The 25,930-nt window shown below is 51.9% G+C and overlaps 9 protein-coding genes across 9 annotated transcripts; 6 read left to right on the top strand and 3 right to left on the bottom strand.

Moving 5' to 3' along the window:
- Positions 1-32: 32 nt before the first annotated feature.
- CCT7 (chaperonin-containing T-complex subunit CCT7) lies at positions 33-2,116 on the top strand (the record flags this gene model as incomplete). The annotated part of the gene is made up of 6 exons (XM_026760221.1): positions 33-78; positions 154-320; positions 395-731; positions 792-1,164; positions 1,230-1,888; positions 1,935-2,116. 6 exons carry the CDS (start codon positions 33-35, stop codon positions 2,114-2,116), a joined length of 1,764 nt encoding a protein of 587 aa, XP_026614250.1.
- A 986-nt stretch (positions 2,117-3,102) lies between these two features.
- CDV56_106776 (uncharacterized protein) lies at positions 3,103-4,794 on the top strand (the record flags this gene model as incomplete). Its single annotated transcript, XM_026760395.1, has 6 exons — positions 3,103-3,218; positions 3,281-3,437; positions 3,501-3,567; positions 3,648-4,031; positions 4,091-4,699; positions 4,769-4,794. 6 exons carry the CDS (start codon positions 3,103-3,105, stop codon positions 4,792-4,794), a joined length of 1,359 nt encoding a protein of 452 aa, XP_026614251.1.
- A 682-nt stretch (positions 4,795-5,476) lies between these two features.
- Positions 5,477-6,741, bottom strand: CDV56_106900 (ribosome biogenesis TSR3 family protein; the record flags this gene model as incomplete). The annotated part of the gene is made up of 3 exons (XM_026760519.1): positions 5,477-6,231; positions 6,306-6,442; positions 6,503-6,741. 3 exons carry the CDS (start codon positions 6,739-6,741, stop codon positions 5,477-5,479), a joined length of 1,131 nt encoding a protein of 376 aa, XP_026614252.1.
- A 376-nt stretch (positions 6,742-7,117) lies between these two features.
- CDV56_106991 (VHS domain protein) lies at positions 7,118-9,463 on the top strand (the record flags this gene model as incomplete). The annotated part of the gene is made up of 8 exons (XM_026760610.1): positions 7,118-7,184; positions 7,246-7,333; positions 7,393-7,468; positions 7,534-7,827; positions 7,893-8,165; positions 8,219-8,588; positions 8,648-9,204; positions 9,263-9,463. The coding sequence occupies 8 exons, from the start codon at positions 7,118-7,120 to the stop codon at positions 9,461-9,463; spliced, it is 1,926 nt and encodes a 641-aa protein (XP_026614253.1).
- Positions 9,464-12,324: 2,861 nt separating this feature from the next.
- On the top strand, positions 12,325-13,623 carry CDV56_107238 (uncharacterized protein; the record flags this gene model as incomplete). The annotated part of the gene is made up of 2 exons (XM_026760857.1): positions 12,325-12,392; positions 12,456-13,623. The coding sequence occupies 2 exons, from the start codon at positions 12,325-12,327 to the stop codon at positions 13,621-13,623; spliced, it is 1,236 nt and encodes a 411-aa protein (XP_026614254.1).
- Positions 13,624-15,474: 1,851 nt separating this feature from the next.
- Positions 15,475-15,901, bottom strand: CDV56_107391 (uncharacterized protein; the record flags this gene model as incomplete). Its single annotated transcript, XM_026761010.1, has 3 exons — positions 15,475-15,626; positions 15,675-15,825; positions 15,884-15,901. 3 exons carry the CDS (start codon positions 15,899-15,901, stop codon positions 15,475-15,477), a joined length of 321 nt encoding a protein of 106 aa, XP_026614255.1.
- Positions 15,902-16,252: 351 nt separating this feature from the next.
- CDV56_107423 (uncharacterized protein) lies at positions 16,253-19,859 on the bottom strand (the record flags this gene model as incomplete). The annotated part of the gene is made up of 9 exons (XM_026761042.1): positions 16,253-16,727; positions 16,788-16,966; positions 17,022-17,139; positions 17,188-17,657; positions 17,724-18,177; positions 18,304-18,377; positions 18,510-18,578; positions 18,809-19,505; positions 19,585-19,859. 9 exons carry the CDS (start codon positions 19,857-19,859, stop codon positions 16,253-16,255), a joined length of 2,811 nt encoding a protein of 936 aa, XP_026614256.1.
- Positions 19,860-22,485: 2,626 nt separating this feature from the next.
- CDV56_107691 (phosphatidate phosphatase App1 family protein) lies at positions 22,486-23,697 on the top strand (the record flags this gene model as incomplete). The annotated part of the gene is made up of 1 exon (XM_026761310.1): positions 22,486-23,697. One exon carries the CDS (start codon positions 22,486-22,488, stop codon positions 23,695-23,697), a length of 1,212 nt encoding a protein of 403 aa, XP_026614257.1.
- A 516-nt stretch (positions 23,698-24,213) lies between these two features.
- Positions 24,214-25,356, top strand: CDV56_107752 (NADP-dependent oxidoreductase; the record flags this gene model as incomplete). The annotated part of the gene is made up of 1 exon (XM_026761371.1): positions 24,214-25,356. The coding sequence occupies one exon, from the start codon at positions 24,214-24,216 to the stop codon at positions 25,354-25,356; it is 1,143 nt and encodes a 380-aa protein (XP_026614258.1).
- Positions 25,357-25,930: the final 574 nt, after the last annotated feature.

Genomic DNA, 25,930 nt, shown 5'->3' on the forward strand with positions numbered 1-25,930 from the left:
TTGACGATCACACATTTTTATTGCCTAGCAAGATGGCCTTCGCAGGCCAAGCACCCACCATCATTGTGCTGAAGGAGGGTCCGTAGCCGCATCGAACCCCGTCATTTGTCCATTTGAACTGGAACTTACTGACGACTCTGCTTTTGTTTTTAGGCACGGATACCTCTCAAGGAAAGGGCCAGATTCTTTCAAATATCAATGCATGTGTCGCAGTGCAATCTACGATCAAGAGCACTCTCGGACCGTACGGAGGAGACCTGTTGCTCGTTGACAGCAACGGCAGGCAGACAATCACCAACGATGGAGCGACAGTAATGAAAGTACGTTTTTTTGAGACGTCCCTCTCGGACTCATACTTGAAGGAAGGAGAACGACTGACTGTATTTGGCAACAGCTTCTGGATATCGTCCACCCCGCCGCTCGCATTCTCACCGATATCGCGCGATCCCAAGATGCCGAAGTTGGCGACGGAACAACGTCGGTCGTTGTCTTGGCTGGCGAGATTCTGAAGGAAGTCCGGGACCTTGTGGAGCAAGGCGTCAGTTCACAGACCATCATCAAGGGTCTACGGAAAGCGAGCGCTGTGGCCGTCAACAAGGTGAAGGAGATCGCGGTCGATATCCTCGATGCGGCGGTCAGCGAGGAGAAGAAGTACGAGACGCTGCGGAGACTCGCCGGTACAGCGATGAACAGCAAGCTGATCAAGCGCAATTCGGACTTTTTCACCAAGAGTAAGTTGCTCTCCCCTACCTGATGCTCTGGCGGGGAGCGGGCTGACGTTGGTGATGTAGTGGTGGTGGATGCCGTGCTGTCGCTTGATCAGGATGATCTTAACGAGAAGTTGATTGGTATCAAGAAGGTTACCGGTGGTGGCCTTCAGGAATCCCTCTTCGTCAACGGTGTCGCTTTCAAGAAGACCTTCTCCTACGCCGGTTTCGAGCAGCAGCCCAAGTCTTTCAAGAACCCCAAGATTGTGTGCTTGAACGTGGAGCTCGAGTTGAAGAGTGAGAAGGACAACGCAGAGGTCCGAGTTGAGCAGGTTTCCGAGTATCAGGCCATCGTCGATGCAGAGTGGCAGATCATCTACAACAAGCTCGAGGCCATCTACAAGACCGGCGCCAAGGTTGTTCTCAGCAAACTGCCTATTGGTGATTTGGCCACGCAGTACGTTTTAAATGCAAACCCTACGTCGTTGACGGTACTCTAATTAACGTCTACGCTGTCTACAGGTACTTTGCTGACCGCGACATCTTCTGTGCGGGCCGTGTTTCTTCGGACGATATGGACCGGGTGTGCCAGGCGACCGGTGCGGCGACGCAGTCGACATGCAGTGATATCCAGGACCGTCATCTGGGTACATGTGGCTCTTTCGAAGAGCGCCAGATTGGTGGTGAACGTTACAACCTCTTTTCCGAGTGCCCCGGCGCCAAGACTTGCACGCTCGTGCTGCGTGGAGGAGCCGAGCAATTCATTGCTGAGGTCGAACGGAGTCTGCACGATGCTATCATGATTGTGAAGCGTGCTCTTCGCCACACAACCATTGTTGCCGGTGGTGGTGCCTGCGAGATGGCGGTGTCGCATTACCTGCATGACTTCGCTCAGAACGATCCCTCCAAGCAGCAGGCTGTCATCCGGGCATTTGCCAAGGCCCTCGAGGTGATTCCCCGCCAACTCTGCGACAACGCTGGTTTCGATGCCACCGACATTCTGAACCGACTGCGTGTGGAGCACCGCAAGGAGAACACCTGGGCTGGTGTGGACTTTGACAACGAGGGTGTTCGGGACAACATGGTCGCCTTTGTGTGGGAACCCAGTCTGGTCAAGGTCAATGCTATCCAGGCCGCCGTCGAAGCTGCCTGCTTGATCCTCAGTGTGGACGAGACAATAAGTGAGTTGACTCTGGCTTTCTCATGTGTGAATTCCTACTGATCAAGATCCTTTCTATTGCGAACAGAGAACGAAGAATCAGCGCAACCACAGGCGCCGGCGCGCGGTCTTCCTCCGGGAGCTGCCCAGCGCGCCCTTGGAGCAGGACGTGGACGCGGCATGCCCAGACGGGGACGGTGAAGCAACGATGACTCGGGTTGACCTCTATGAAAATGGTAGACAGCCTTAGAAAATTTGATTCATGTGGATAGTGGTTGCGTGGTTATATAGGAGGATGCCGAAGCTATGCTATGTGCTAGGAGTTTAGCTACAGTATTTTTCTGACAATTTGAGGTCAAATTAAATCAAGCAAAAAGGAAACCGACAGATCTGCCATGAATCATCTTTTTGTGAATCAATGCAGGCGCGCATTTATTGTCTGCTGTGCTATCCATAGGGTAGAGATATCATAAGGCTAACCCTTTGGTCCGTCCGAGCCATGGAAGATCATGGTTCATGGATGATCACCCGTAAGCGGACAATAAAAGGCAGTGATATAGGATAGACTAACTCCTGATTCAATAATATCTGGACACTCAGATCCAATTGATGAACGATATGCATGACAAATTGCTGGTGGATGGGGCTGGCTGAGCACTAAGCCATTATTCTTGCGTCTATCGGGGATGCCGAGGAATATGGAATACAAGGAAATATCCAATATACCTGATTGAGGAGAGAGATGAGAATACGGAGTAATTGATTATTATTATTATTATTATTGTGATATTATTAAGGTCGTACGATCATTAGGCTGAGAGTAATGTTGATGGACGATTGCTCATTATTACCTTTATTCTTCCCATATCTGTATTCCCCAAGGAGACTCCGGAGTAAGTCTTCATCAGATTGCTGATTCTTCTTTCACTTCATCATCGTCGGTTGTCTCCACTCTCTGTCCAATTTTGATCTGCTCTTTAGCTTTCGGATTCTTTGCTGCTGCCTCCACCATCATCGCATCACGTTCTGACTTGCTAACTACGTAGTATTGAGATACTTCCTGCAAGCCTGCAACCACTGAACACTGAATAGCGCCATCCCCTTGTTCCACAACCGCTTCTGATTCGTCTCATCTCGTTCAGCCGTTCATCCCATCTTCTGTCTTGCTGCCTAATCTCCCTCGTGTCCGTGGACTTTTCTATTCGCCAGTGTCAGACAGCGTCTCCTCCACCAGGAATGTCCTACTATCCGCCTTATTCTGGCCCGCCAGGCTATCCCCCGCCACCCCAGCAGCAGCAGCAGCAGCAGCAATATTCGTATCCTCCTAATTACGGCTCTCCGCAACCTTATCAGTAAGAGTCTCTTGAGGTCTTTTGCTGCAGTTGATGGTTTTTGTTGACTGACCATTCGAAAGACAAATGCAGCATCATCACCACCAACAATCTTCCTACGGCGGCGGTTACCCCGGCCAGGCTTATCGCGAGCAACATCCTCCTCCGAACCCTTATGGTTACGGCCAACCCTCGCCTCAGCCTGGTTACGGAGCGCCTCCTCAGCACAATGGCTACAATGTATGTCTTCTTCTGTGAAGGTCACTGTGAAAGGTTGCAAGTGTGGCTGACTTCTGTATGCAGCAACCGCCGTCGGGATACGGCCAGCAGCCGCCGAGCGGAAACGTGGTGTACGGTGGAAGACAGCCCGGTATGTGATCGCGTTTGGTGCAAGAAGAGACGCATCCGCTTTTGAAAGTCAGTATGTGGCTGCTAACGGCTGCGACCAAGGCATGAACCAGTATCAGAACCCCTACTCGCACGGCCATCAGGGTGGTCCAGCACCACCTCCCAGTGAGCCGGTCGCGTTCGGACATGGAGCTCCACAGGGATACAGTTTCCAGTACTCTCGGTGCACCGGTAAGCGGAAGGCTTTGCTGATCGGAATCAACTATTTCGGGCAGAAGGGTCAGCTGCGTGGTTGTATCAACGATGTCAAGAACATGTCGACATATTTGAACCAGAACTTTGGCTACGCGCGCGAGGACATGGTGCTATTGACGGACGATCAGCAGAATCCCATGAGCCAGCCTACGAAGGCTAACATTCTGCGGGCCATGCATTGGTTGGTCAAGGATGCGCAGCCGAACGATTCGCTCTTTTTCCACTACTCCGGTGAGACCATGCTTCTACTGGGGCTTCCATACACAAAACTAATATCTTGTCTGTGACAGGTCATGGTGGTCAGACTCCTGACTTGGATGGCGACGAGGAAGACGGATACGATGAAGTCATCTACCCTGTCGACTTCCGACAAGCCGGTCACATCGTGGACGACGAGATGCACCGGATCATGGTCCGACCACTACGCCCGGGAGTACGCTTGACTGCGATCTTCGACTCGTGTCACTCGGGCTCCGCCTTGGACCTACCCTACATTTACTCGACACAGGGTATCCTCAAGGAGCCTAACCTGGCCAAGGAGGCCGGACAAGGGCTGCTGGGGGTGGTTTCGGCCTACACGCGCGGCGACATGGGCAGCATGATGTCCACAGCTGTCGGGTTCCTGAAACGCGCCGCCAAGGGCGACGAGGCCTACGAGCGCACCAAGCAGACCAAGACCAGTCCGGCGGACGTCATCATGTGGTCCGGCAGCAAGGACAGCCAGACCAGTCAGGACGCCCAGATCGCCGGCCAGGCCACGGGCGCCATGTCCTGGGCGTTCATCACCGCTCTCCGGAAGAACCCCCAGCAGAGCTATGTACAGTTGCTGAACAGTATCCGGGACGAGCTGGCGACCAAGTACTCGCAGAAACCGCAGCTGAGCTGCAGTCATCCGTTGGGTAAGCAGTTGTCCTTGTGTTTGGTCTCAGATCCAGAAGGGACATGTCTAACGGAAAAATAATCTACAGATACGAACCTTCTCTACGTCATGTAAATAAATTACATTTAATGGACTCTGTACTTTCATCCGGTTTGCTTCGGAGAAAACGAAAATGGCGAATTGTTTGCTGATTCCCACAATATCCCTGTTGTCTATTGTCTCATTGCTTGTCTGCTTTCACTCGGGACGAAGTATTTCTTCCGTACATGGGGATCTTGGGTCTGTAACCTGCTTGTTCCTTGCACAGTCTAGTTCACCAGCTCAGAGACCCTGGAAGGAGATGGCAGTTACGCAGATGCATTTGTATATGATTTCATGGTAGTAACACCAAGCTAAATGATACCTAAGTATATCGTCATCTATCTACTGTTTCAAGATCATGATAAGAACTTTTGACATGGCATGAGCCATGACATTGCAGACTTCATGCACGATTTTCGTCCTGTTAGGGAGCCGGGTCGGTTAGTTCCTTTCGAAAGACCGTCGTGGTGTCCATGACCAGAGCGCATCGGCTGCAGATAGGCCTGAGGCTGCAGCGGACATCACAATGCCAATTCGGTCGATCCTCATGTCCAATACGCCAGATTCGGCTGTGATCAGATACTACTGTGACATTGACAGGCCAGGGATCTCTCTGACGAGGAGCGAAGTCTAGCGTAGCAGATAGATGGATTGCCAGGGGTGGATGTCGCTGGACTGTAGCGGACGAGATAAAGATAGTAAACGAGCATGCAATCTACCATCTCTTTGGGGCATCAATGACTGTCCGCGAGAACGATGCACTGAACGTCTCTTTGCTCTTGCGCTGCGACGCGGCAATGATGCCCGCTCGATCTGTCACAGGCGTTGCGTTGATGATCTTATCGAATTCCTCGTCGTCGCTACCTGCTGATCCGGACTCGGCATCTGAGTCTTCCACGGGCGTCGGATCCGGTCGAGCGATCTTCTCGGGTTGGGGCTTGTCTGGAACGGAAGGATTCTGGAACGATTTCGAGTTGAGGATTTTAGCACGTATCTCGGCCATTTGCGCTTCGTCTTCAGAGTCATCTGATATCGCGTATGGGTCTCGTTCTTCCTCTTCCTCTTCTTCTTCTTCGTCCTCGCCTTCGTCGTCCTTGTCGCTGTCCTCATCTTCCTCGCCCTCCTCCTCTGCGTCTGATTCGGGTGGTGCAGCTCGTCTATTTGTATTTCCTACCGTCCATATATCGTCTGCGCCGCCCTCTGCGCGATTCTCCTCGTACTCCCGCTCAATCTTGGCCAACCACTCTTCCTCCGCTTTCTTGATGTCCTCCTCCGTCGCACAGGCAGCGTATCGTTTGAACAGTGCCGAATTGATCTCGAGGAAAGCTTCGCCGTAATTGAAGTGCTTGAGTACCTCTCGCGCCCAGTCCTCATGCCCACAGATGCAGAAGCAAGCTGCTAACGCTTCGACGCAGTTCAACCGCCAGGGCCGTCCATAATTCACTGTGTTGGCTGCAATGAGATATGGTACTGTAGATCCAGAAATTATCAGCTCTTTTGCTTCTGCAAGAAGCGTATTCGCGAACAAGAGACAAAACACTTACACAGTCTTTCGCACCTGCCGCCGATTCGCGACCATGGGACTTCCTTGACCCTCACCCAGGAACACTCTACCACTGCAGCTCCGAATTGCTCTAATAGTTCGCGGTCGGCTGGGGAGAGAATTTTCTTTGCATTTGGCCTGGAAGCTGCCCGTTAGTGTGTCGCCGTGGCATGGAGGCGAGGAAGAGAAGGAACCTACGAGATCACCACACCCGGAAACTTCTGGCCGATCGCCAGTTCCCGCATCAACCCAAAGTGCATCAACCTCTTTCCAGAGCATCGCTTCGGATCGCAATGCCCGAGATCCCAGCAGGCGGCTTTGAAGGCAGGCCTGTTTGCAGCCGAGCCATCGTCATCGCGGGGTACTGGGCGTGGGCGGGGGTTGGAGGAGAATTTCTTGCCTCCTCGTGAGAAGTTGTCTTTCTTGTGGCGGACCATTATTTGTGATGAATTGTTCAAATGGTAGAGTATGAGTGAATCGTCAAAATCAGTATGCGGGAGTATGAGTGATGATGTAGCAGATGTGATCGAGAAATTCTATCCAACGGAGGAGGCAAGACACCGATGAGGGCGCCACACGTGGAGCTCCCGCAGGTCGAACTAACAATCATACCGCACCCTCTCTCATATCGTCAGCCAGCACCAGCCAGTCAACAATTGTCGGCATTCCAATTCATCAACACTTACTAGCTAGCCGTTGCCGTCTCTGCCAGTTGTACAGCTTGGCTACTACTTGAACTTGCCGCCGTTCCCCCCCTTCAATTTTCTCCCTCTTCCATCTTCAGTCGTCATCCTGGAGGCAGCATCGGCACGTATGGCAGCTAGGGACCGCTATGGTGCCTACGCTGATATCGGGCTCACACCGCTGCAACGAGCCATTCGTACGTCTCGAATCGTACTGCATCGCAGGAGCACACTTGACTAACTCCTGATGATCGATAGGAAATGCGTGTGATTTTTCTCTCTACGAGCCCAACCTTGCCCTGAACCTCGAGGTTGCAGACCTGATCAACTCCAAAAAAGGAAATGCGTGAGTCGCCGGTCGGAATTCTGATTCACACGTACGAGGCGCATTCTTATGGGTCACAGTCCTCGAGAGGCAGCATTTGAAATTGTCCGTCTGATTAATTCCCGGAATCAAAATGTCGCATTGCTGGCGTTAGCGGTAGGTGGTTTCGTTGGCTGGCGGAGGGAGCTGGTGCGGGGCTGACAACGGTTGCTTGTGAACAGCTTCTCGACATCTGCGTCAAAAATTGCGGTTATCCATTCCACCTCCAAATCAGTACAAAGGAATTTCTCAATGAGTTGGTTCGTCGTTTCCCGGAAAGGCCGCCAATGCGGCCCTCCCGGGTGCAGCACCGGATCCTGGAGTCGATCGAAGAATGGCGGCAGACTATTTGCCAGACGTCGAGGTACAAGGACGATCTGGGCCATATTCGCGACATGCACCGCCTACTGCTATACAAGGGCTACATGTTTCCTGAGATCCGTCATGAAGATGCCGCTGTCCTGAACCCAAGCGATGTACGTCCTTACCTTCCTGGTTCCCGAGAATAGCTTGAGCAGGATTGACTTTTGATGAGCAACAGAATCTGCGTTCGGCTGAGGAGATGGAGGAGGAAGAGCGGGAGGCACAATCGGCGAAGCTGCAGGAGTTGATCCGCAGAGGCACGCCAGCAGATCTGCAGGAAGCCAATCGGTTGATGAAGGTGATGGCCGGTTTCGACACAAGACACAAGACCGACTACCGGGCCAAGGCAGCGGAGGAAGTGGCCAAGGTGCAGCAGAAGGCCAAGATCCTAGAGGAGATGCTACAGAGCCACAAGCCGGGCGATCGAATTGCCGAAGGCGACGTGTTTGAGGTGAGCACCGCGCCTGGGCGACTCTGAACGTTTGCGGCCACTAATCCGGACAGGAACTCGCGAGCGCGCTTCAAAGTGCTCATCCAAAGATACAGAAGATGTGCGAGGAAGAGTCGGATGACCCAGAGGCTGTTCATAAACTGCTGGAGATCAATGACAGCATTCACCGCACCATTGAACGCTACAAGTTGGTTAAGAAGGGCGACTACGATGCGGCATCTAGAATTCCCAAGGGTACTCTTGGCACTACGACAGGGGTTTCAAAGAACGCAAACAACGAACTCTCCTTGATCGACTTCGACCCGGAGCCGAGCTCGAACGGCAGTGCCCCGCCAGCGGCCGGCGGCAGCTCCTTGGAGAATGACCTGCTTGGCTTGTCGATAGAGGAGCCAGTCCCTACTGGAAGTATCTCGTTGGGAGCTGGTCAGTGTCGTTGAGGGATAGAATGATGCAAGATCTGACTGACTGACGATGGGCAATAGGAAACATGGCCGCGTCTGCCACCCCACCACTACAACAAGCCCCTGCAGGATTCAAGCCTTCTTACGATATCATGGCTTCATTTAATTCGTCCCGGCCGGTCTCGCAGTCTTCCACGCCGGCTCCCCGGACATCGCAGCAACCGACTGCGACCGCGACCCCACCGCCCCCTGCGACCGATCCTTTTGCATCTCTTGTGTCCGCAAGCCCTCGTACCTCCAGTCCCTTCCCATCCGGGGCTCCTTCGAGCCAGTCACCCGCAGCTGCTTCTTCGTCTCTCCTCGATTTGGTGGGAGCTGGTCCTCCTAACACCGCAGCTGCCAGTGGTAGCAGCGCCAAGGCACAGGAAGATGACGAGTGGAACTTTGCTTCCTCGCTGCCGGAAAGCACCGCCCTCCCAACTAATAATAAGGTGCAAGTGTTGAACTCGTCTTTACGGATCGAGTTCGTTGCACGCCGACATCCCAGTCAGCCCCGGCAAATCCACGTGGTAGCCCTGTTCTCAAACACCACCGGCCAACCGCTGAATGAGCTGCACTTTCAGGTGGCCGTAGAGAAGGTCAGTTTTTTATCACTTACAATCTAAGAATGAAGTCGTCATGCTAAAAGCGGTACAGTCTTATACATTGCAGCTCCGGCCGCAGTCTGGACGTGATATCGCCCCGCTGCAGCCGAATGGAGTTCAGCAGGAGATGTTACTGGACGGAATCGATGCAGGCAAGGGCAGCTCGATCAAAATCCGGTTTAGAGTGTCGTACAGGGTAGGCGCGGAGAGAAAAGAAGAACAAGGGATGGTGCCACCATTGGGTATCGCGTAGGGGATGGAAATGATGACCAGCAAGTTCGTAATGGATATCCCCAAGATGTTTTTTATTTGTGCTTCTTGTCTCTTCGTTCCCTTTGCGCCTTTCCCGTGGTCTCTCGACTACTTGAGAACTGTGATACTCAATGGTTCCATTGCACCTACAAGCATTGATTGTCCATATCGTTGATCTTTTTGGCTGATTGAGCAGTCTTTCCTCCCCATTCTCTTTCTTTCTTACCAATGAGACTGAAGAGCAGACTGCTGGTTGCTGAGTTTTAGCGGTATACTCGGTTGGCTAAAGTGTTGTTTTACTTTCCTTTTGACATTGTCCGCATTGATAGACGAGGGCCAAGGACTTACGAGTAACGCCGAGAAATTGCCCGTGCGCAGGTTACGAGACAGGGATAGATGCAGCCTTAGTCGTAAGGCTGAAGGTTCAGTCTAGCCCTTAATCCAAGCCTCTTAGCAGTCCGTAGCGATAGGGACCAGATGTGGCGATGGCACAGACCCGACATTTGGTTTCGGCCGTACCTAGGGTGGGGGCGCGACGGAGTTCGGAGAATAGGAGTGTACCTATCGGCTAAGTGAGACGTGAAAATGGTCGATTCCCGAGAAGCAAGAAACCAGAGATATTCGTCAGCTACAGCGTCAGCTCCAGGGCGATAGGGGGCAGAAGACTGAAGCCTGCGAATGGCCTAGAGGAAGAGCTCCGTTAAGTGCCTGATAACGGTCAGCCCGACAGAGTGTCTGGAGAGTTGTCTGGAGAGTGTCTGGAGAGTGCCTCGGGGTGGCGAATCGGACGGTCCATTCCAACCACGGGCGAAAGATGGGAGTGACCGTGACAAGCGGTCGTTGATAGCTAGAGGAGATTCTCCGCCACAGAGGTGGGCTGATCTAATATCAGTTCTTGAAGATGGGCTGCTCTCTTTTGTGAAGTTTTTCGCAGATCACGGGCATCAGATGATCATGAAACTTGGCCGCCTGGATAGCGTAACACCTTGAGATCATCATGCAGGAGACTGATGCAGGTACATACATAGTCCAGAATCCGGGCTGTAGGTTGACGGTGAACCAGCGAGTTGAACGGTCTCTTGGAAGGATATGAGGATATGAGATTGCAGGGTGATTGGTTTGGCATGTACCTAGACTTAGTAGACTCATTGCGCCGTTGATCTGCAAAGTTTCTTCTGTCCGTGCTCTATGCTAGTAGCTGGTACCGAGCATAGGATCCATGTGGTGGGTACGTACTCATCAGATGTATGGAGCAAAATTAGACAAGCTCGAGCGAATGCAACAGTCAGAGTGCACTCCTAGAATAATACCTAAGGAAGGAGGAGTCTACTGGTACCGTACCGTGTATGGAGGATGTACTGATCCATGGCTGGAGCGGTCTATATCGAACTGCCTTATCGGGAAGGATCGACCCTCGATCTGGCAGCGGCTTGGGGCGCCTATCTATCACGTGATCGATTCAGCGAGGCAATCAGGCAGGTAGGCATAGATAGCCGCGCAAAGCCGACCGAAGGTGCAAAAGTTTCCAGTCACGTGACTGATACATGTAAATCTAAAAATGCTGATTGGCTACAGGTGTGTGGGCCTGCAAATCACTCTGCAAATCACTCACTTCTACCACCTTACCTGAGTTACCTCCGTTGCATGACCCTGCAAGTACTCCGTGCTCCGTAGATACTCCGTAGGTACTCTGTAGTTGCATAGAAGGAGGCAGTAGTAGTGCCTAAGGCTATTGCAATGGCTCGGTCTCGGAAACCGCCAGTATTTTCCCCGTCAATCATCAAACAGAATATCATCTCTTAGAGTTTGCTCAAGTCCCTCGTCTATCTTCGCTGGCTCAGTTAGATTGATTGGATTATCGATTCCTATTGATGTGTCTGATCTTCTCCACCGTGGTCAGCATGCAGAACCGAGCGTAGTACTTATCGCACTACTCTATCCAAGGTCGTATGAGGCTTCATCAAGACGGTGAGCCTAGACTCAAAACAATCGAGATTCGCTCGTGCAGAGACACTGCAGATCACACAATCCGACAAGGATACTCCTTCAATGAAGAAAAGCACTCAATCTGATTGTTGTGATTCGCCTTATCCTGAGGGAAATGAGTTCCGAGGTATCACTCACTCCCTCGCCCAGACGAGGCGACCCCGCTTCTCTTGACAAATTCTTCCTGCTCGAGTCAACGAGGTTGAGGCAAAGAAAGCAAAACCCGGTCCTCAGCTTCTCTATCCGCGTCGACCCGTGGCTACCGACTCTGCACTATGCACACAACCTTGCCTCTTCCATCGTCGGAACACTACCCACCCGTGCCTACTACCAACGCAAAGTACTAGTACTTACATACTGAGAAATTACCTAGGACGAGAAGAGACGCTCCTCCGGTGTCTGTCTGGAACTCTGGATGGTGCAACAGATGGGCTTTGGGGGTACGTACTTTCCTCCGGTTCCATGGATACGGGCATCTGCGCCATCCAGACCTCAACTGGAGGGTCCTTGGTGGCCTCGACGGGGAAGGATCCAAAGTTCCAAACTCTCCCATACCCCGGAAACCCTTGGGTCCTCGCTCTAGACTCGCTCCGTCTCTGTTGACAGCTGCCTGCCACCCTCCCCCCAAGAGGGGATCGGAAGATACCTTTTGGGTGCAAAGTTTATCAGTTTGTTCCCTCTTCCTCTCCATACTTATTCTAGCACTTCGCCTCCTCTCTCCTTCTCTCCATCCTAAGATACTGTTCCTTTTGCCCTCCCGATTCTTTTGGAACAGAAGGCAGGTCTTGCGTATTTAGGTTACCGTCGATGTTATACTATATCTGTGTCTGAAATAGCTTTTCTTATACTCTTTACAATCTACAAGTCTCCTTCACGATGGCCTCACCAGATCTGGATCTGGATGTCGCTCCCATCCCTCGGTCTCGGGAGGAAAACCAAGAAAGGTAAGCCTTTGTTCTGCTTTCCTCTCCTGCCTGACACTTGAGTCAATACTGACTTTTCAGTAGAGCCTTCATTGCTGCCTCCAGACGCAAAGATCGAAGCTTAGATGCTCGTCTGGAATCAGCCAATCGGGCCTCGATGCTGCACAAAAAGCGCACGGGGAAAGCCCTCCACATCACGAAAGAAATCGTTGAACGCGAGGCCATGTATGAGGAAATTGACGAGCGCTACCAAGAGAAGCGTATCCGTATGCTGCAAGCGCAGAACCTGCACATCGAAGAGCAGTTGAACCGACAACTGCTGGCGGCGCTGGCCGTCCGAACCAACGGCATTCAACAACGCCGTGCTGCCAGCTCAAACGCTCACGGTCCAGTGAATGGCGTGCGCAAGATGAGCCTGGACCTATCCGGCCTTCGTTCGTCTTTCTCTGAGAGCACGCCGACGGGGGCAATGACCAGTCCCATGGTGATGGATCATCATAGCTACATGCTGCCCCCCTCGTATAACGTTAGCCCACAGTCATCCTGCGTGGCACCCGAGGCGTCGTATCCCGAGATGGTCCCCGGCTCCTCGTCGACTCAGATTCCATCATACCTTGCCAATGCCGCTCAACAGACCCCCACGTCGCCTCAACAGCAGGCGGCCGGCCCGCAGCAATTCCGCCCGTCTTGGGCAGGCTTCCAACCACAACAATATCAGGAGCAACTGCAACAGCATCCCCAATTCTGGAACGGTGTTCCGACACGGCAGTTCAGAGATCGTCTGGCTTCGGCTCCAGAGATTCCTGTGCACGGTCTCCCGTCCGTTGTGCCTGCCGCCCCTGATACCACGACTCTGGCTGACGCCACCTACGGACGGGTGTCACATCACACTAGAGTCCGGTCAGAGCCCGACCGGCAGTTCCTGGCTCAAGCAAGATTTTCCGCTTCGGGGTCGAGCTCGCCCAAAATGGAGATGGTCTCCACCGAGACCCTGTCGACCCCCGATCTGTGCGCAACTCCTGGAACGCCCCACTCGCCCACTTCGATGGGCAATGACGCAGCGCATTTGGAGCTCGAGGCAGGGAACAAGGAGGGCGAGGTTGTATTCTCTTCGCACCAGGGACTCGATCCTGACTATGATGAGTTCAGCCGCTTTGCTTGGGGATTAGGCAACGACGCACCGATCCAAGATCGGGAGACCTTCGGGTTTGACGACTACGTTGCATTGGACGAATTCACGGCCACCGCTTAAATTGGGATGTTTTTGTCATCTAACTCTGTACTTCAGCTCGTTGCTCCGAGGGCCTAACTTGCTCCTGTATTATGTTTTCTTTTGATCTTTCGGCTCTTTTACTTGGCTACTGCACGCACTTAGGGTGACGGTCAGAGGGGGGAATCAAATACCCAGGTCATTGGCGTTCACGCTGTACTGTATATTGGCTATGAGAAATGACTTTCTATCATGAGATGAAGAATCTATGCAATGGAGTAGTAGGAAAACTCTGCACAGAAGAACGTCAGAGCATACGAAGACTTAGCAATGGGGTTTTTACCGCAAACAGTAAACACACGCAGACACCGACTAGTATGCAACCTGAAGATGAAGGGCCCCGCATTCCGGAAGCGAGAAATAGAGTTTGGAGAAGAGCTTGTGTTCAGCTTGTCTTTAGCTGTTTAGCTGTTTATCTGCTAAGGAATAGAGTATAGCAGCTGTCGCACTATGCAAGTAAAAATGGCATAGTAGCATAGTAGCAGTAACTTGATGATAGGGGCAAGAATGAGATTCATCATAAATACTTTCACCAGAGCTATCTATTACTCCCAGATAACAAAGTACGTATCAGCAATCTCGCACAGACCATTGTCAATCCATCCTTTGCTCGAGGTCTGACTCTGAACTCAACTCTTTCTGTAGAGAGTTAGCTAGATTGAAGCTCTGGAGTCTAAAGCGGTTTGGACCTTGCAGCGGGTCCGAAAGTGCAAAAGGAAAAGGAAATGGAAATTATTGGAAAAGGAAAATAAACTTTGAGCAAATGGGGCAAGTGCACAGCATGGAGTGGGATCGCCGCTTCCTGATTCGGAAAAGTGGGGAGTTGGCCCTGCGCTGAGTCAGTCAGGGATACTGATCGCATTTGCTCGGCGGTCCTCGTTGCAGTTGCATTTGCACTTGCACTTGCACTTGCGCCGGAGTTGAGGCGCATATGATCTGCAGTGCATATGCAGGTGCAGCGATTCTCATGCTTGTGTCTATCTGCAGACAGCACTACGACAAATAGGTAGGTACTTACAGACACAGTACTATGGACTATGGTATGGTAAGTTGGCCCGCCCCACTAGAGCTTACGCACTGACCACCGGTCGGGCAACTGTTTTCAGCTACGGAGTACTAAGAGTAGATGCCTTGATGCCTTGCCCTTGTCCCCTCCCGCTGTGCCTTTTGGCCTGAGTTTCCTGGTAACCAAGTCTCTGTCGCCGTGCCATCACAAGATCAATCACTCATGTGATAAACGTAATTACTATCATCAGAAGTTGACTAGGTATGAGGCTAGTTACCTTACGGTTCTACTTTGTAGTGGTTAGCCCCTCATTACTCAAACCGGAAATTCGTCTAATGGCCTTGCATCACACGAGGTAAGCTACTGACTACTGACTACTGTAGTAAGTGGAGCCAGGTAGGCAGTGGAACGATTTCAAATCAGCCCGTTGATCTCCTCTCTTCTTCTCTCGCTCCCAAGTTTTAACTTCCAACTCAGGTCCAGATCCAATCGGAAGACTGGTTTCAGACGTTTACGCGTTGCAATCCGGTGGTCTTGGTTTCTCAGGTAGCCCTCCTCAACTTTCACATCTGACCAATTCCTTCCTCAGCAATCGCTCCAAGTACTCGCACTCTACCAAGCCCAGAAGCGAAATCCACAGGCATTACGTCCCAGGCGAGCAGATCGCCAGCTCCATGGATTAATCGATCACTGATCCCACACCACCCACGGCCAATGTCGGCGATACCAGTTACCAGTTGCCAGTTGCCAGTTGCCAGTTGCCAGTTGCCAGTTGCCAGTTGCCAGTTGCCAGTTGCCAGTTGCCAGTTGCCACCCTCCTAGCGTACCTACGGCTTGCGGCCACTAGGTACACTCCACCAGACTACAGCACACAGCACACCACGCTGGGCAACAGGCACGGACTTGCCCCGAGCCAAGCCCATATCGCTCTGGCCGTTGACAGTCGGGCACGGGGCGCGGGCCAGACTGACCCTCGAGGCTATCGACGATCACCAGACTAAGATAGGCAGTAGACTACCTTACCTACCTACTAGCACATCTGGAGGACCTAGCGCGTGCGCCCACCAGGATCGATGGTTGGTTGATCGATCGCACAGACGCAGGGCCAGGCTGGTCAGTACCGGTGCAGGTGCGGTCGATCGGATCAGCGATCCAATGGATGAGTAGGCCGTGCGCCACTGGATACGCAGAGTGGCATGGAGTAGAACTACAGAACGCTGTGACTGGAGTACCTACTCCGTGGTCCGTACACATGATTAGAGTTTGAAAACACCTGACGGTGGAGTTGGACAATTGGCCTGGCAAATCAGCTGGCTGCTTGCGACTCAATCGGAAGATGCCGTGGGGATGTCTGATCGAACCATGTCTAGGGAGTGCAATCTGATTCAAGTTCAAGTTCAACTTTCCAATGGCCCAGTCTCATTTGCCTTTGGCCTGCTCGAAGTCTGTCTGATTTGTGCAACCAATGCTATCATAGCTATCGTAATTCCCTGCACCTGCAATCTTCCTGTCTAGAACAAGTTCTCGGGCTGCCTGACATGAATCGACGTTGCTGGTAGGGACAGTAGGAAAAGAACAAGGCACACAGTCAAAATACGAACCACACTAATCCCGCCGACTAAACAGCTCGCGTCCGATATCCCCGCTTTTGCGCACACTAACGCTCGAGCTGCTGCTCCGTCGCCGTCGGCTGCGGCTCTCCGCCGGATCAGCAGGGCTCAATCCGCTGGCCCGCGCGTGCAGGTTCAGAATGTCCGTCAGGCTCACCACCCCCACGAGCCGACCGGACAACCGGGCCCCGGGTAATGCAGATGCTGGAATCGACGGCGCCACCGCGTGTGGCACTCCCACCGACGCTGCGGGATGCGTGAGGGCTGCCGCATTCATGAATGGTTGCGGCGGACTAGGAAGATGAGGAGTGCTGTAGTTGGGAGACGGTAGGTTGGCCGTGTTTGGGGGAGGTGACAGCGGTGGTGACTGGGTCGGGTTGGTGCTGGCCGCCAAAGGAAGCTGAACGCTCGAATGAGATGGTGTAGGTGGTCCCGACGATGAGGGCGACAGGGGATCGGTAACCCATAATCTACATTATCATCTGTTAACTGCAGGCCCTTCAGCTTAAGCTTAGCAACGTAGCACTCACCGATGAGATTTGGTGGCCACCACTTTGGCTACCGTGTGCGCCAGAGTCGAGCCGGGGTTCACATAGAACACAGGAAACGAGTCTTTGCCTTCCATGAGGCCTCTTGCGGATAGGATCAACGAGATGAAGTGAATGCAGGTGTTGTAGAGAAGAGGCAGCGATGACGATCTCGTGAGGAGCTATGCAACCCTTTTTAGCCAGCTGAGGATCTGCTTGGGGAATCAATGGCATTACCTTGACATCCGTTGTAGAAATGTTGCCCACCACGTTGGAATGGTTATCAACCACGGCAATGGACGAGATTCCTTCGCTGTTCATTATTTGCAGCGCTTCGCAAAGGTGCTTGTCACCACTGATCCTCTGTCAGATATGCTCTCAGACACAAAGCAGGAACACTCACTTGATGGAGATCACCTCGCGAGACCCGATGCCCAAATCCCGGAGGTACTGAGGGTACAACTGATCGATGACGGGAAAGCTGCGGCCATTCTCCCATAGAAACTTGACCAGTCGAAATTGACTGAAGATTCCCACCACTTCCCCGTCCTTGCGTGCATCCACCACGACCACGCGGTGAACCCCGCCGCCAAACGTCTCGACAGCCGTCATCAAGTTGGCCGATGCGGAGAGCGTGGTCAGTGGCTCATTCCGGCTCAGCTCCTTCACGTCTTTCAATGGTATTTTGTGCCCTTCCCTTGCCTTCCTGGCCAGTTCTTCATACGACTCGCGAAGTTCTTCATTAGGCTGCGTCAGTCCGGCCGCAAGTAGGAGGTATGCATTAAGATCCGAGTAATCGAAAGTGCCCACGGCTGTTTTGTGTTGCGGGGTCTCTCGAATCAACAGTACCGGGGCGTTGGAATCGATCAGTGTCTGTAGGCCATCAGAATGTATCGGACCATAAATCAAAATCTAAAGACGCAAGATCAAACAATTTACATTCGTTGCTTCCTCAATTCCAGTATCCAACTCGACAAACCTCAAATCATCCGGCCTGACAAGCTCCCCAATGGAGATTTCTCTCCAGTCTCGGCCTGCAAATGCGGGGTTCACATCCTTCGGAGCAGGGGGATTATCGATCAGACTCTGAATCGCTGCCTGGGTGAAGGACGGCTGTCGGCGTGTGCGCGGAGACCCAGGTGCGGCTCGGAGACTCTCGCTGAAGCTCTGGCGATGCGAATGATTCGAGTGATTGAGTCGAAGGGACTGGCTACGCGTTGACGGAGAGCGTGAATCGGTACTAGATCGAGGCGATGCAATAGCGGATCCATTGGAGTGGTCTGCCACAGCTTCAAGATTCTGATGGTCCGCCATGGCTGAGCGCGGGGGAGGGGGCTGATCCGGCGGGGGAGTTGACCCTCCCGAAAGGATAGAGGCGGATGACAAGTTCGGTCTCAGAGGGAAGATCAAAGACAGCCGCCTTACCTCTTGCTACCTAGATTTTCAAAAAAGACAGTCACGATGCACTTCTGCTTTTCATTTAGCCAACTGAAATGGCGAGACTGCTGTGGACAAGCACCTCAGGTCACTTGAGGCGGTGTCAAACATGGGGCGTTGCGGGGGAATCAGCGGTGTTTGGCTGGGCATCGGCAACTGACCAATCAGCAGTGGGTATCTGTGTCATTGCGGCGTCATTACCATACCTGAAATTTACCTTATCAAACGATACCGATCATGCAACTTGATGCCTGGACGCCTGAGGCAATACTTGAACTTTGGACACACCTTCACGAAGACCACGCCGTAGATTGAAGGACTGTTTTCGAATCGCTTATCCGCTGCCATCTCAGGCTCCTTGCAACATCATGCGAAATTAGAAATTAGAGAAAGTCCCCTAAGACAGCTCGGAGATCTCTCGGGTCCCGCTTTCTCATCACTGGCTTTCTGGGTCCAGATCTCGGCTGTGACGTCTCTGGCGATTGGCCTGCCAACTTCAGCTTCTTCAGTGCTGGCTCTGGAGGTCTAGACCCAGAGGCTTTTTTGCGTTGGAAGTATATTGTAGAAGAACTGCTGCCTTGACTGACTTCTTGGCCGATTCGAAAGTCCAAAATAGGTATGCCTCGGTCTAGAATGCCCTCTTCTATCACTTGTCCATCACTGCTGGGATGAAAACTCCTCTGATAGCATTGATAGAGTGTTCGAGGCTCAGATCCATTCAGTCGGTCGCCTTCTGTGGCCACAAACTGTGGGATTGTTGTCACTTCCCACTGAGCTTTGTCCAGGCTTTCAACTTGGAGGCAGGATTTGAGATTAGGGCACTCATGGGCGATTATAAGACACAAGCCTGGAAGAGCGCTGAGGTACCGTATCCCCACCGGTGAAAGGTCTGGTTGACAGTACAATCTGAGAACGCGAAGATGGGTAAATGCTCCTGAAGACTCCGCCAGCTCACTCCACGTTCGTGCGATTCGATCGTTCAGCCCAGCCACATGTCTTTCCGAGTTGTCTGAAATCGGCGTTACAGGCAGTGGTGTAGCGATCTGCAGCGCAATGAGATTCTTGATATTAGCAATCTCCACAAGCTCTGGTACCCGGCCAAACGAGGTAGTCAGGGCCAAGACCAATCGCCAGCTGAGAGAATTGCTCTCGACTACGCTCCAGTAATCTCGTAATGGCATCTGGGGCTGGTTGATCCTCATGGATCGGTATTTCGCAGCACCTCGAAATTGGGCCGGGTACGCTTTTGCAAACAATTTCCACATATATAAGGTCCTCCTCTGGCTGAAGACCGTTGCGTTGGGCTCAGCATTGTTTACGGCACAGCATATCTCGGGAAGGACTGCAGTAGGTCTTCACTCACCGTCTGCCAAGGTAATCCCACAGACTGCTTGCAATACGCCATGGAATATGACGAAACAAGTCGGGCGTCAAATTCCTCTGATCACACAGAACCAGCTGCTCCATTGCAGACTCTTTCAACGAGGGTGAGCCGCGTTCGTTTCTTGCATCTCGATCCACCGAGCAGAATGGGCTCTCATGAACCCAAGATGGGCCCATAGAGAATGACAAAGCAGGAGCCATAGCCTGTTCTTCGTAGACCTGGCCGCTTTTCCGGTCCAGTCTTTGGACAGACATGGTGAAGTCACCAATATGGTGGGCGAGAAGACTTTTGGCCGTGTCAGATTGAGCAGCAAAAGAGTAAATATAGCTGCACAATAGGATTTGTTTCAAGTCACTGCAATGGACTGCCCCCGCGCTGATGCTCACCGGCCCCTACTCGAAGATCAGCCTGTAAGTCATTGAAGCCAAGCTTCGGCCGTCTCTGCTTGAGTGCTTTTCTAAGCGGTACCTCCGATATCTTTATTGGTAGCAGTTCAGACTCTCCATTTGAACTTGTTAGGGGTATATCATGGTGAAGATCTCCGGTTCGTAGCCTAGGTCTCCTCCAGGCGCGAACAGGGATAGCCATTCAGCCCTTGTGATTCACGTGATGTAAAATCACAAGTGGAATTTCCCAGTCCGTTGGTGATATTCTGTACTCCAAGGATAAAAGCTCATACGGTAAGAAATGATAGTCAGTTGCCAGGTCTATGCAAATATGTACAAAATTTTTATTATCTGATATATCAGGACTCTCAGTGAGGATGATGGACTGCAAGAGAAGTAATGGGAATACTTGATCTGATCCCAGCCCAGATCAACTTATGTACACGGATGGGCTATGGTTGATTTTCTTTCAGCCCTGGAGCATTCGATCAGGTCACCAATCCATCTTGACAGCTAATGGAGAGGGTAGCATGGAATCCGCAATACGACTGTGGTTGTTCATGCATCTTTGGCTCAGAATCCGCTCGTACGCGTCGAGTCGTCCGCTCCTTTCGACCCTGTTCTGCATCTCGTGCTCAAGTGTGCCGCAACCAGCCCGCTCAAGGGCAATGGAGAAAGTAAATTGCCTCAGATTGCCGGTATGTTGACAGAGGTTCCTCAGACACTCGGTACGGACAGGTAAGTGGTATTAAGTCCTCGCCGATGAGACATGGTGGATGACATTGTCTCTCTCCAGTGGTGGCCATGGACCGAATTGCAACGCGGACAAGTAACAAGTCGATGAGTTTCCCACGAGTGGGTGAATGAATGGTCGGATGTTCGGTATATGAAAGGGTTGGCTAAAGCATAGCTTGGGAGCTCGCGCGTGTTATCATATTTTGATGTGTACCTCTTTGATGAAGTACAACGCGGCTGAGAGGTCCTGGTAGAAGGCATCTCTCCAACGGTGAGCTTCATTGTGTGACGGTTCGAAAGGCAAGTCATGGTACGTATCTCGAAACTGTACAGCTAGGATATCAGCATCGAGCAAGCAGTTATTTATAAGGCTAAGAATCTGCATATTTAAAAGACCTTCGGATAGGACTCGGGCGCTTTGATCAATATAAGGGATGACGATGTCGTCACCAAAAGGCATTAGGACCTCCTGTCTCTGTTTGAAAAGCGACATGATGCAAGGGCGACTATCCTCGTGGGAATTTCGTCTTGTTTCGACATCATCAGTGAAGCTGAGCCTTAGATTTCCTAGAACCCGAAGCAAAGGGTGAGATCGAATGAGTTTCAAGAGAAAGCCTGAAGCGTCTTGGTCCCTTGGACCTGTCGGTCAAACTGAGAGAAGCAAGGGCACATCTAAATCCGGTAGAGCTGAGACCATGATGAGAGAGGTGGGAAATGTCAAAGGAGCAGTAATAATTGGCTAGCGAGGGGGAAATTCAAGGGTTGATGCCGAACAGAGGTTCCCCCTCGTCTCCTTTGCAGCTGATTATTGTTCGTTGATCTTTCTCTTTCTCTTTCCAGCCACCACATCGCAGCACATTATCAAATAACCTTGACAGGGTCAAGATTTTCAGAATTTCTTACTCATTTTGAGAGTAGATCTGTTGCCTCAAATCAGGCGTCCTTCAATGTGATAAAAGGGAGACGCACTGACCCACATCGATGAATACCCTCAGGCGAGCGAGGACATCTTTCTTGCCCCTGTGTGCCATAGTCAACTTAGAGGAAGCTGCGTCACTCACACAGCTATTCTCATGTCATTTTCTTCCTCTTTGTTTTATTAACAGCCCTAAACAGCTCCTGAAGGAATACCATGGTTCAGTTCTGGTCACATAAATGGCTATTGATGACGAGCATGATCGCGCCTTCGTGTTTACCTCTTGCGCTCTGCCCTAGCCTTCTGATGCCTTTCACTGAATGCTCTGATTCGACGATGATCCGATGATTGAGTCAATCTTCGAGGTCAGGCGCGGAGAAAGAGACCGCTGATACTGGATGGTCACAAGCATCACCAGGCTGACATCGTTGCCCCTGACGCCAAGAGCTCTTCACGAACTACGATGACAATCGAATGTTACCGCAGACGGATATTCAGCTATCTCGCCTTGCTCCTCTGACTAGTCAAACATGGGAACCATTGTGATCATTGCCACACGTGCTTCCAGAAAAGTCATTGCCAGTGACTATAAGTTCAATACGATGGCGTGTGTTCAAAGATCAGGAGGACTAAGTCCCCAAATGATATAAAGACAAAATCCCCAGCTGAATTCGAAGAAAGCCTGATGACTCTTTCCGTTTCTTACGAGGCTGTGTGGTTATTGTGAGTCATGAGTTCTCTATATAATCCGTCTCTTGTGGATTGCATTTTCCTTGACGAACTTTTGCCTCGAGGTCCTGGCTGTACCTGTCGGAAGTTGAGTCGAAGCAAAGCGCCGCAACGATGAGTTCTGCTACAGCAGGGGAGAGATCCCTGATCATCCAAAATCAAGAACACAAACCTCGCTCTAAGACCAGGAGGAATTTCAAGATGCTGAAATTCATCAGCTCTATTCTTTGGAAGCAGGCTTCATTACAAATAGCAAATGCTCGCCAGCATACTGTGTGGCTGTTCGATAATACAGCCTATCAACGTGTCACTCCCAAATCGCTTGGGCAAGGACGTCCGGCATGGCGTGTCGAAGTTGTCGCCTGCGTGTTTGAAAAGGACAGTCGGAAGGATACCAGCAAGTTTGTCGCAACGATAGCGGATCTCATTGGTCTCGATGGGGAGATAGGCACTGAGCGAGAGACCCGTCATAAAATAACACGTCGACTGCGGCCATTCTTGTACCAGACAGCACCTGCACATACGATGGTCATCGAGATCCCATTATCAGATGACTCTATACAGCTCCGTCAAATTGGTCCCACGGACAGCAACGGTATCAGCAGCCAGACCGTGGATTTGTGCTCGCGCCATCTTGCGGATGGTACCAGGATACGGTCGTACCTCCGGGGCTGGGAGGGTGAGGTGTCCATGGACACGGTCTTCGCTGGTCCCGAAGGTTGGCTTCTGATTTCCGATATAGATGACACTATCAAATATACAATGACTTCAGAACCCACTGGAATCTTACGGACTACTTTTGTCGAGTCAGCGCGCCCCATTCGAGGAACGCCCCAGCTCTACTTCCACATACAAAGACAACTAGTACCAATGTGGTTCTATCTATCAGCGTCACCATACAATCTGTATCCTTTTCTCCGCGAGTTCATCTACACCTATTTCACTCCAGGCACATTGATGCTTCGTGAATCTTCCTGGATGGATGTCGGTTCGTTTATTCGATCCTTTACTACATACACCATGGAGTATAAAGTGAACAACATGGAAAGGTTGCACCGATCTTTTCCGAAGAGACAAGTACTCTGCATTGGTGACTCTACGCAGAAGGATCCAGAGGCTTACGCAGAAATCTACAGACGGCACCCGACCTGGGTGAAGGCCATTCTGATCCGTAAGGTCACAGATGTCCCACACTTGGAAGGAAAGAATTCTCCAGAACGGTTCAGGACTGCATTCAAGGAAATACCGGAAAATGTATGGACAGTCTTTGAAGAGCCTGAAGAAGTATATCAGGTCGTGGACCGACTTTCTCAGTCCATACTATAGGTTGCTCGCGGTAGAGAAGGAACAGCTGCGCGATTGTGCGATTGGTGCACCAGAACGAGGAACCATTCCGCGTATTGCCTGCGGGATCCATGGCTAATATCAGGCTCTTTTATCACTCTGGTATGTCATATTTTCCGATAATTACTGAGAGAGTTGCTGATATCAGCGCAGTTACGTCAACATGAGGACATCCGCATCATCGAAGTCTACAGTCCGATGCAGTCTCGCTCCGCAGCGCTTCCAGCAGATTATTGTTTTTGGTAGCTAAAAAAGTCAAATTTTCTGCTGTAAGACATCTCCCTTCACGAGGCGTTTATTTTCCGAAGTGAATACACCAGAGCTGCCTGTGTTGCAAAGTCCCTGTGGAACTCCAACACCTCAAGCTTGCTCGGACGCTCATTGACCTAGAAGAAGCGTCTTCAAACTGTCAAGAGATCCAATAAATGAATGGTTATTTTGAACTCAACGGAAGCTTTACCTAAAGACATGAAGCCAGCAAAGCCAGCCTCCGCTACTATGGATGAACAAACGTTCATCCCGAGCACGATGAGGGCCCTTTACTACAGCCCGAGCGACACCCACAGCCACGATGCGACGGCTGTGGATTGCCCTGAGCCAGCCTTGATCTTCGATACCGACTTCCCCACACCCATGCCGTCACCGAACCAATATCTCATCAAAGTCCAAACGGCGGCCTTCTCGCACGACGAGCTGCGACTGGCGAAGGTGCTCAACCCGAGAAAATCCATCCCTCAGATTCCCCTCCACAATCTCTGCGGCACAATCATCAGCACCCCGGTTGAAGACCACTGGCACCCATCCGGCCCCAAGTTCAAAGTCGACGACGTCGTCTTCGGTCTGATCAGTCACACCCGGGACGGCGCCGCAGCCGATTACGTCGTCGCAACGGAAGACGAGCTCGCATTCAAGCCCAGGAACATCAGCGCCGCAGAGGCAGCGACGATCCCCTTACCCGCCCTCACCGCATGGCAAGCCCTCTTCACCTACGGCAAACTGGATCCCACCAACACAAACGACGTCCGGCGTAGCCTGCGCGTGCTCGTCACAAACGCCCGCAACAGCGAGGTTGGCATCCAGGTGCTTCAACTGCTGCGGTCCCCGTCCTTGTTCCCGCACTATCGCCCCTGGATCTGCGTAACCTGCGACAACGAAGAACAGGGGACATCCCTCCGCGACCACTTCCAGGTGGACGAGTACATCGTCGCCGCCCTCCCGTTGCCGGCCGACTGGGACCTGGCCACAACCTTCAAGCAGAACAAGTGGGAGCCCGTGGAAATCGTCGTCGACTGCGCGGGCGAAGAGATGTTCCAGCAAGCCCACTCGCCAGCCGTGGTCAAGGAACATGGCGCCGTCTTGACCGCCGTCGACTCCACGCCGGCTCAGAACGGGCGGTCCGAGGAAGATACGCAGACCAGTAACGGCTCGAAGAAGAAAGGCCCCTTGAGCCGGTTGATCTCTGTAGAGCCGGACGGGCTGGCGCTCGCGCACATTGCGAGGTTGGTCGAGGAACATAGCGTCGGCGGTCGGGTGGAGAGCATCACGGATCTAGTCAACGGGGCAGATATGCTAGCTGCGGGCGCTGCGGGCGCGGGTGGAGGGAGGCGAGGAGGCGTGATGGTATTCCGGGTTAACCCATAGATGGTGTATACCATTATTTGCATATTCTGGCCATGGATTTTTCGTTTCTGTCACAGCAATCAGTATGGTGTCATTTGTTTGAGGTCAGTATACGAGGGTAAGGACACAATTTGCATTGGAGCGTACGAGCATGCCCTTTTAGTTTTAACCTCATATTTCAGGTACTCTAATGGAACTTGCGTCAATCTATGACAACTAGTTGGACAAGAAGGGTACTTGGCACTCAACAATAATCGGAACACTTCGAATCGAAAATGGTAGTCTCAAGATAAACACATGTTTTGAAGTAAAAGTAGGTAAAGTAGTGTGGTTGGCACAAGCCTCATAAACTTGCCTGAGAAAGGTTCCCAGGGCGATGAAGCACGCAAAAGCCGCTAGACAATGGACGTTCCGCACTCCCAACTGTCTCCATTTGCTTGCTGAGTCTTCAGTGTTGGAGCGCGTTGATGCTTCAGCGATCGACCTGTCGAGACGGACCGAGGCTATTGATGGACTGCGCATGGCCCATAAGATTCGTATATTGTGCATGGTGATGCTCTGTCCTGCCACCGCAAGACAGCCCCTCCCTCTTCCC

The sequence above is a fragment of the Aspergillus thermomutatus genome, assembly GCF_002237265.1.
Source record: "Aspergillus thermomutatus strain HMR AF 39 chromosome Unknown NODE_100, whole genome shotgun sequence".
Taxonomy (NCBI): domain Eukaryota; kingdom Fungi; phylum Ascomycota; class Eurotiomycetes; order Eurotiales; family Aspergillaceae; genus Aspergillus; species Aspergillus thermomutatus.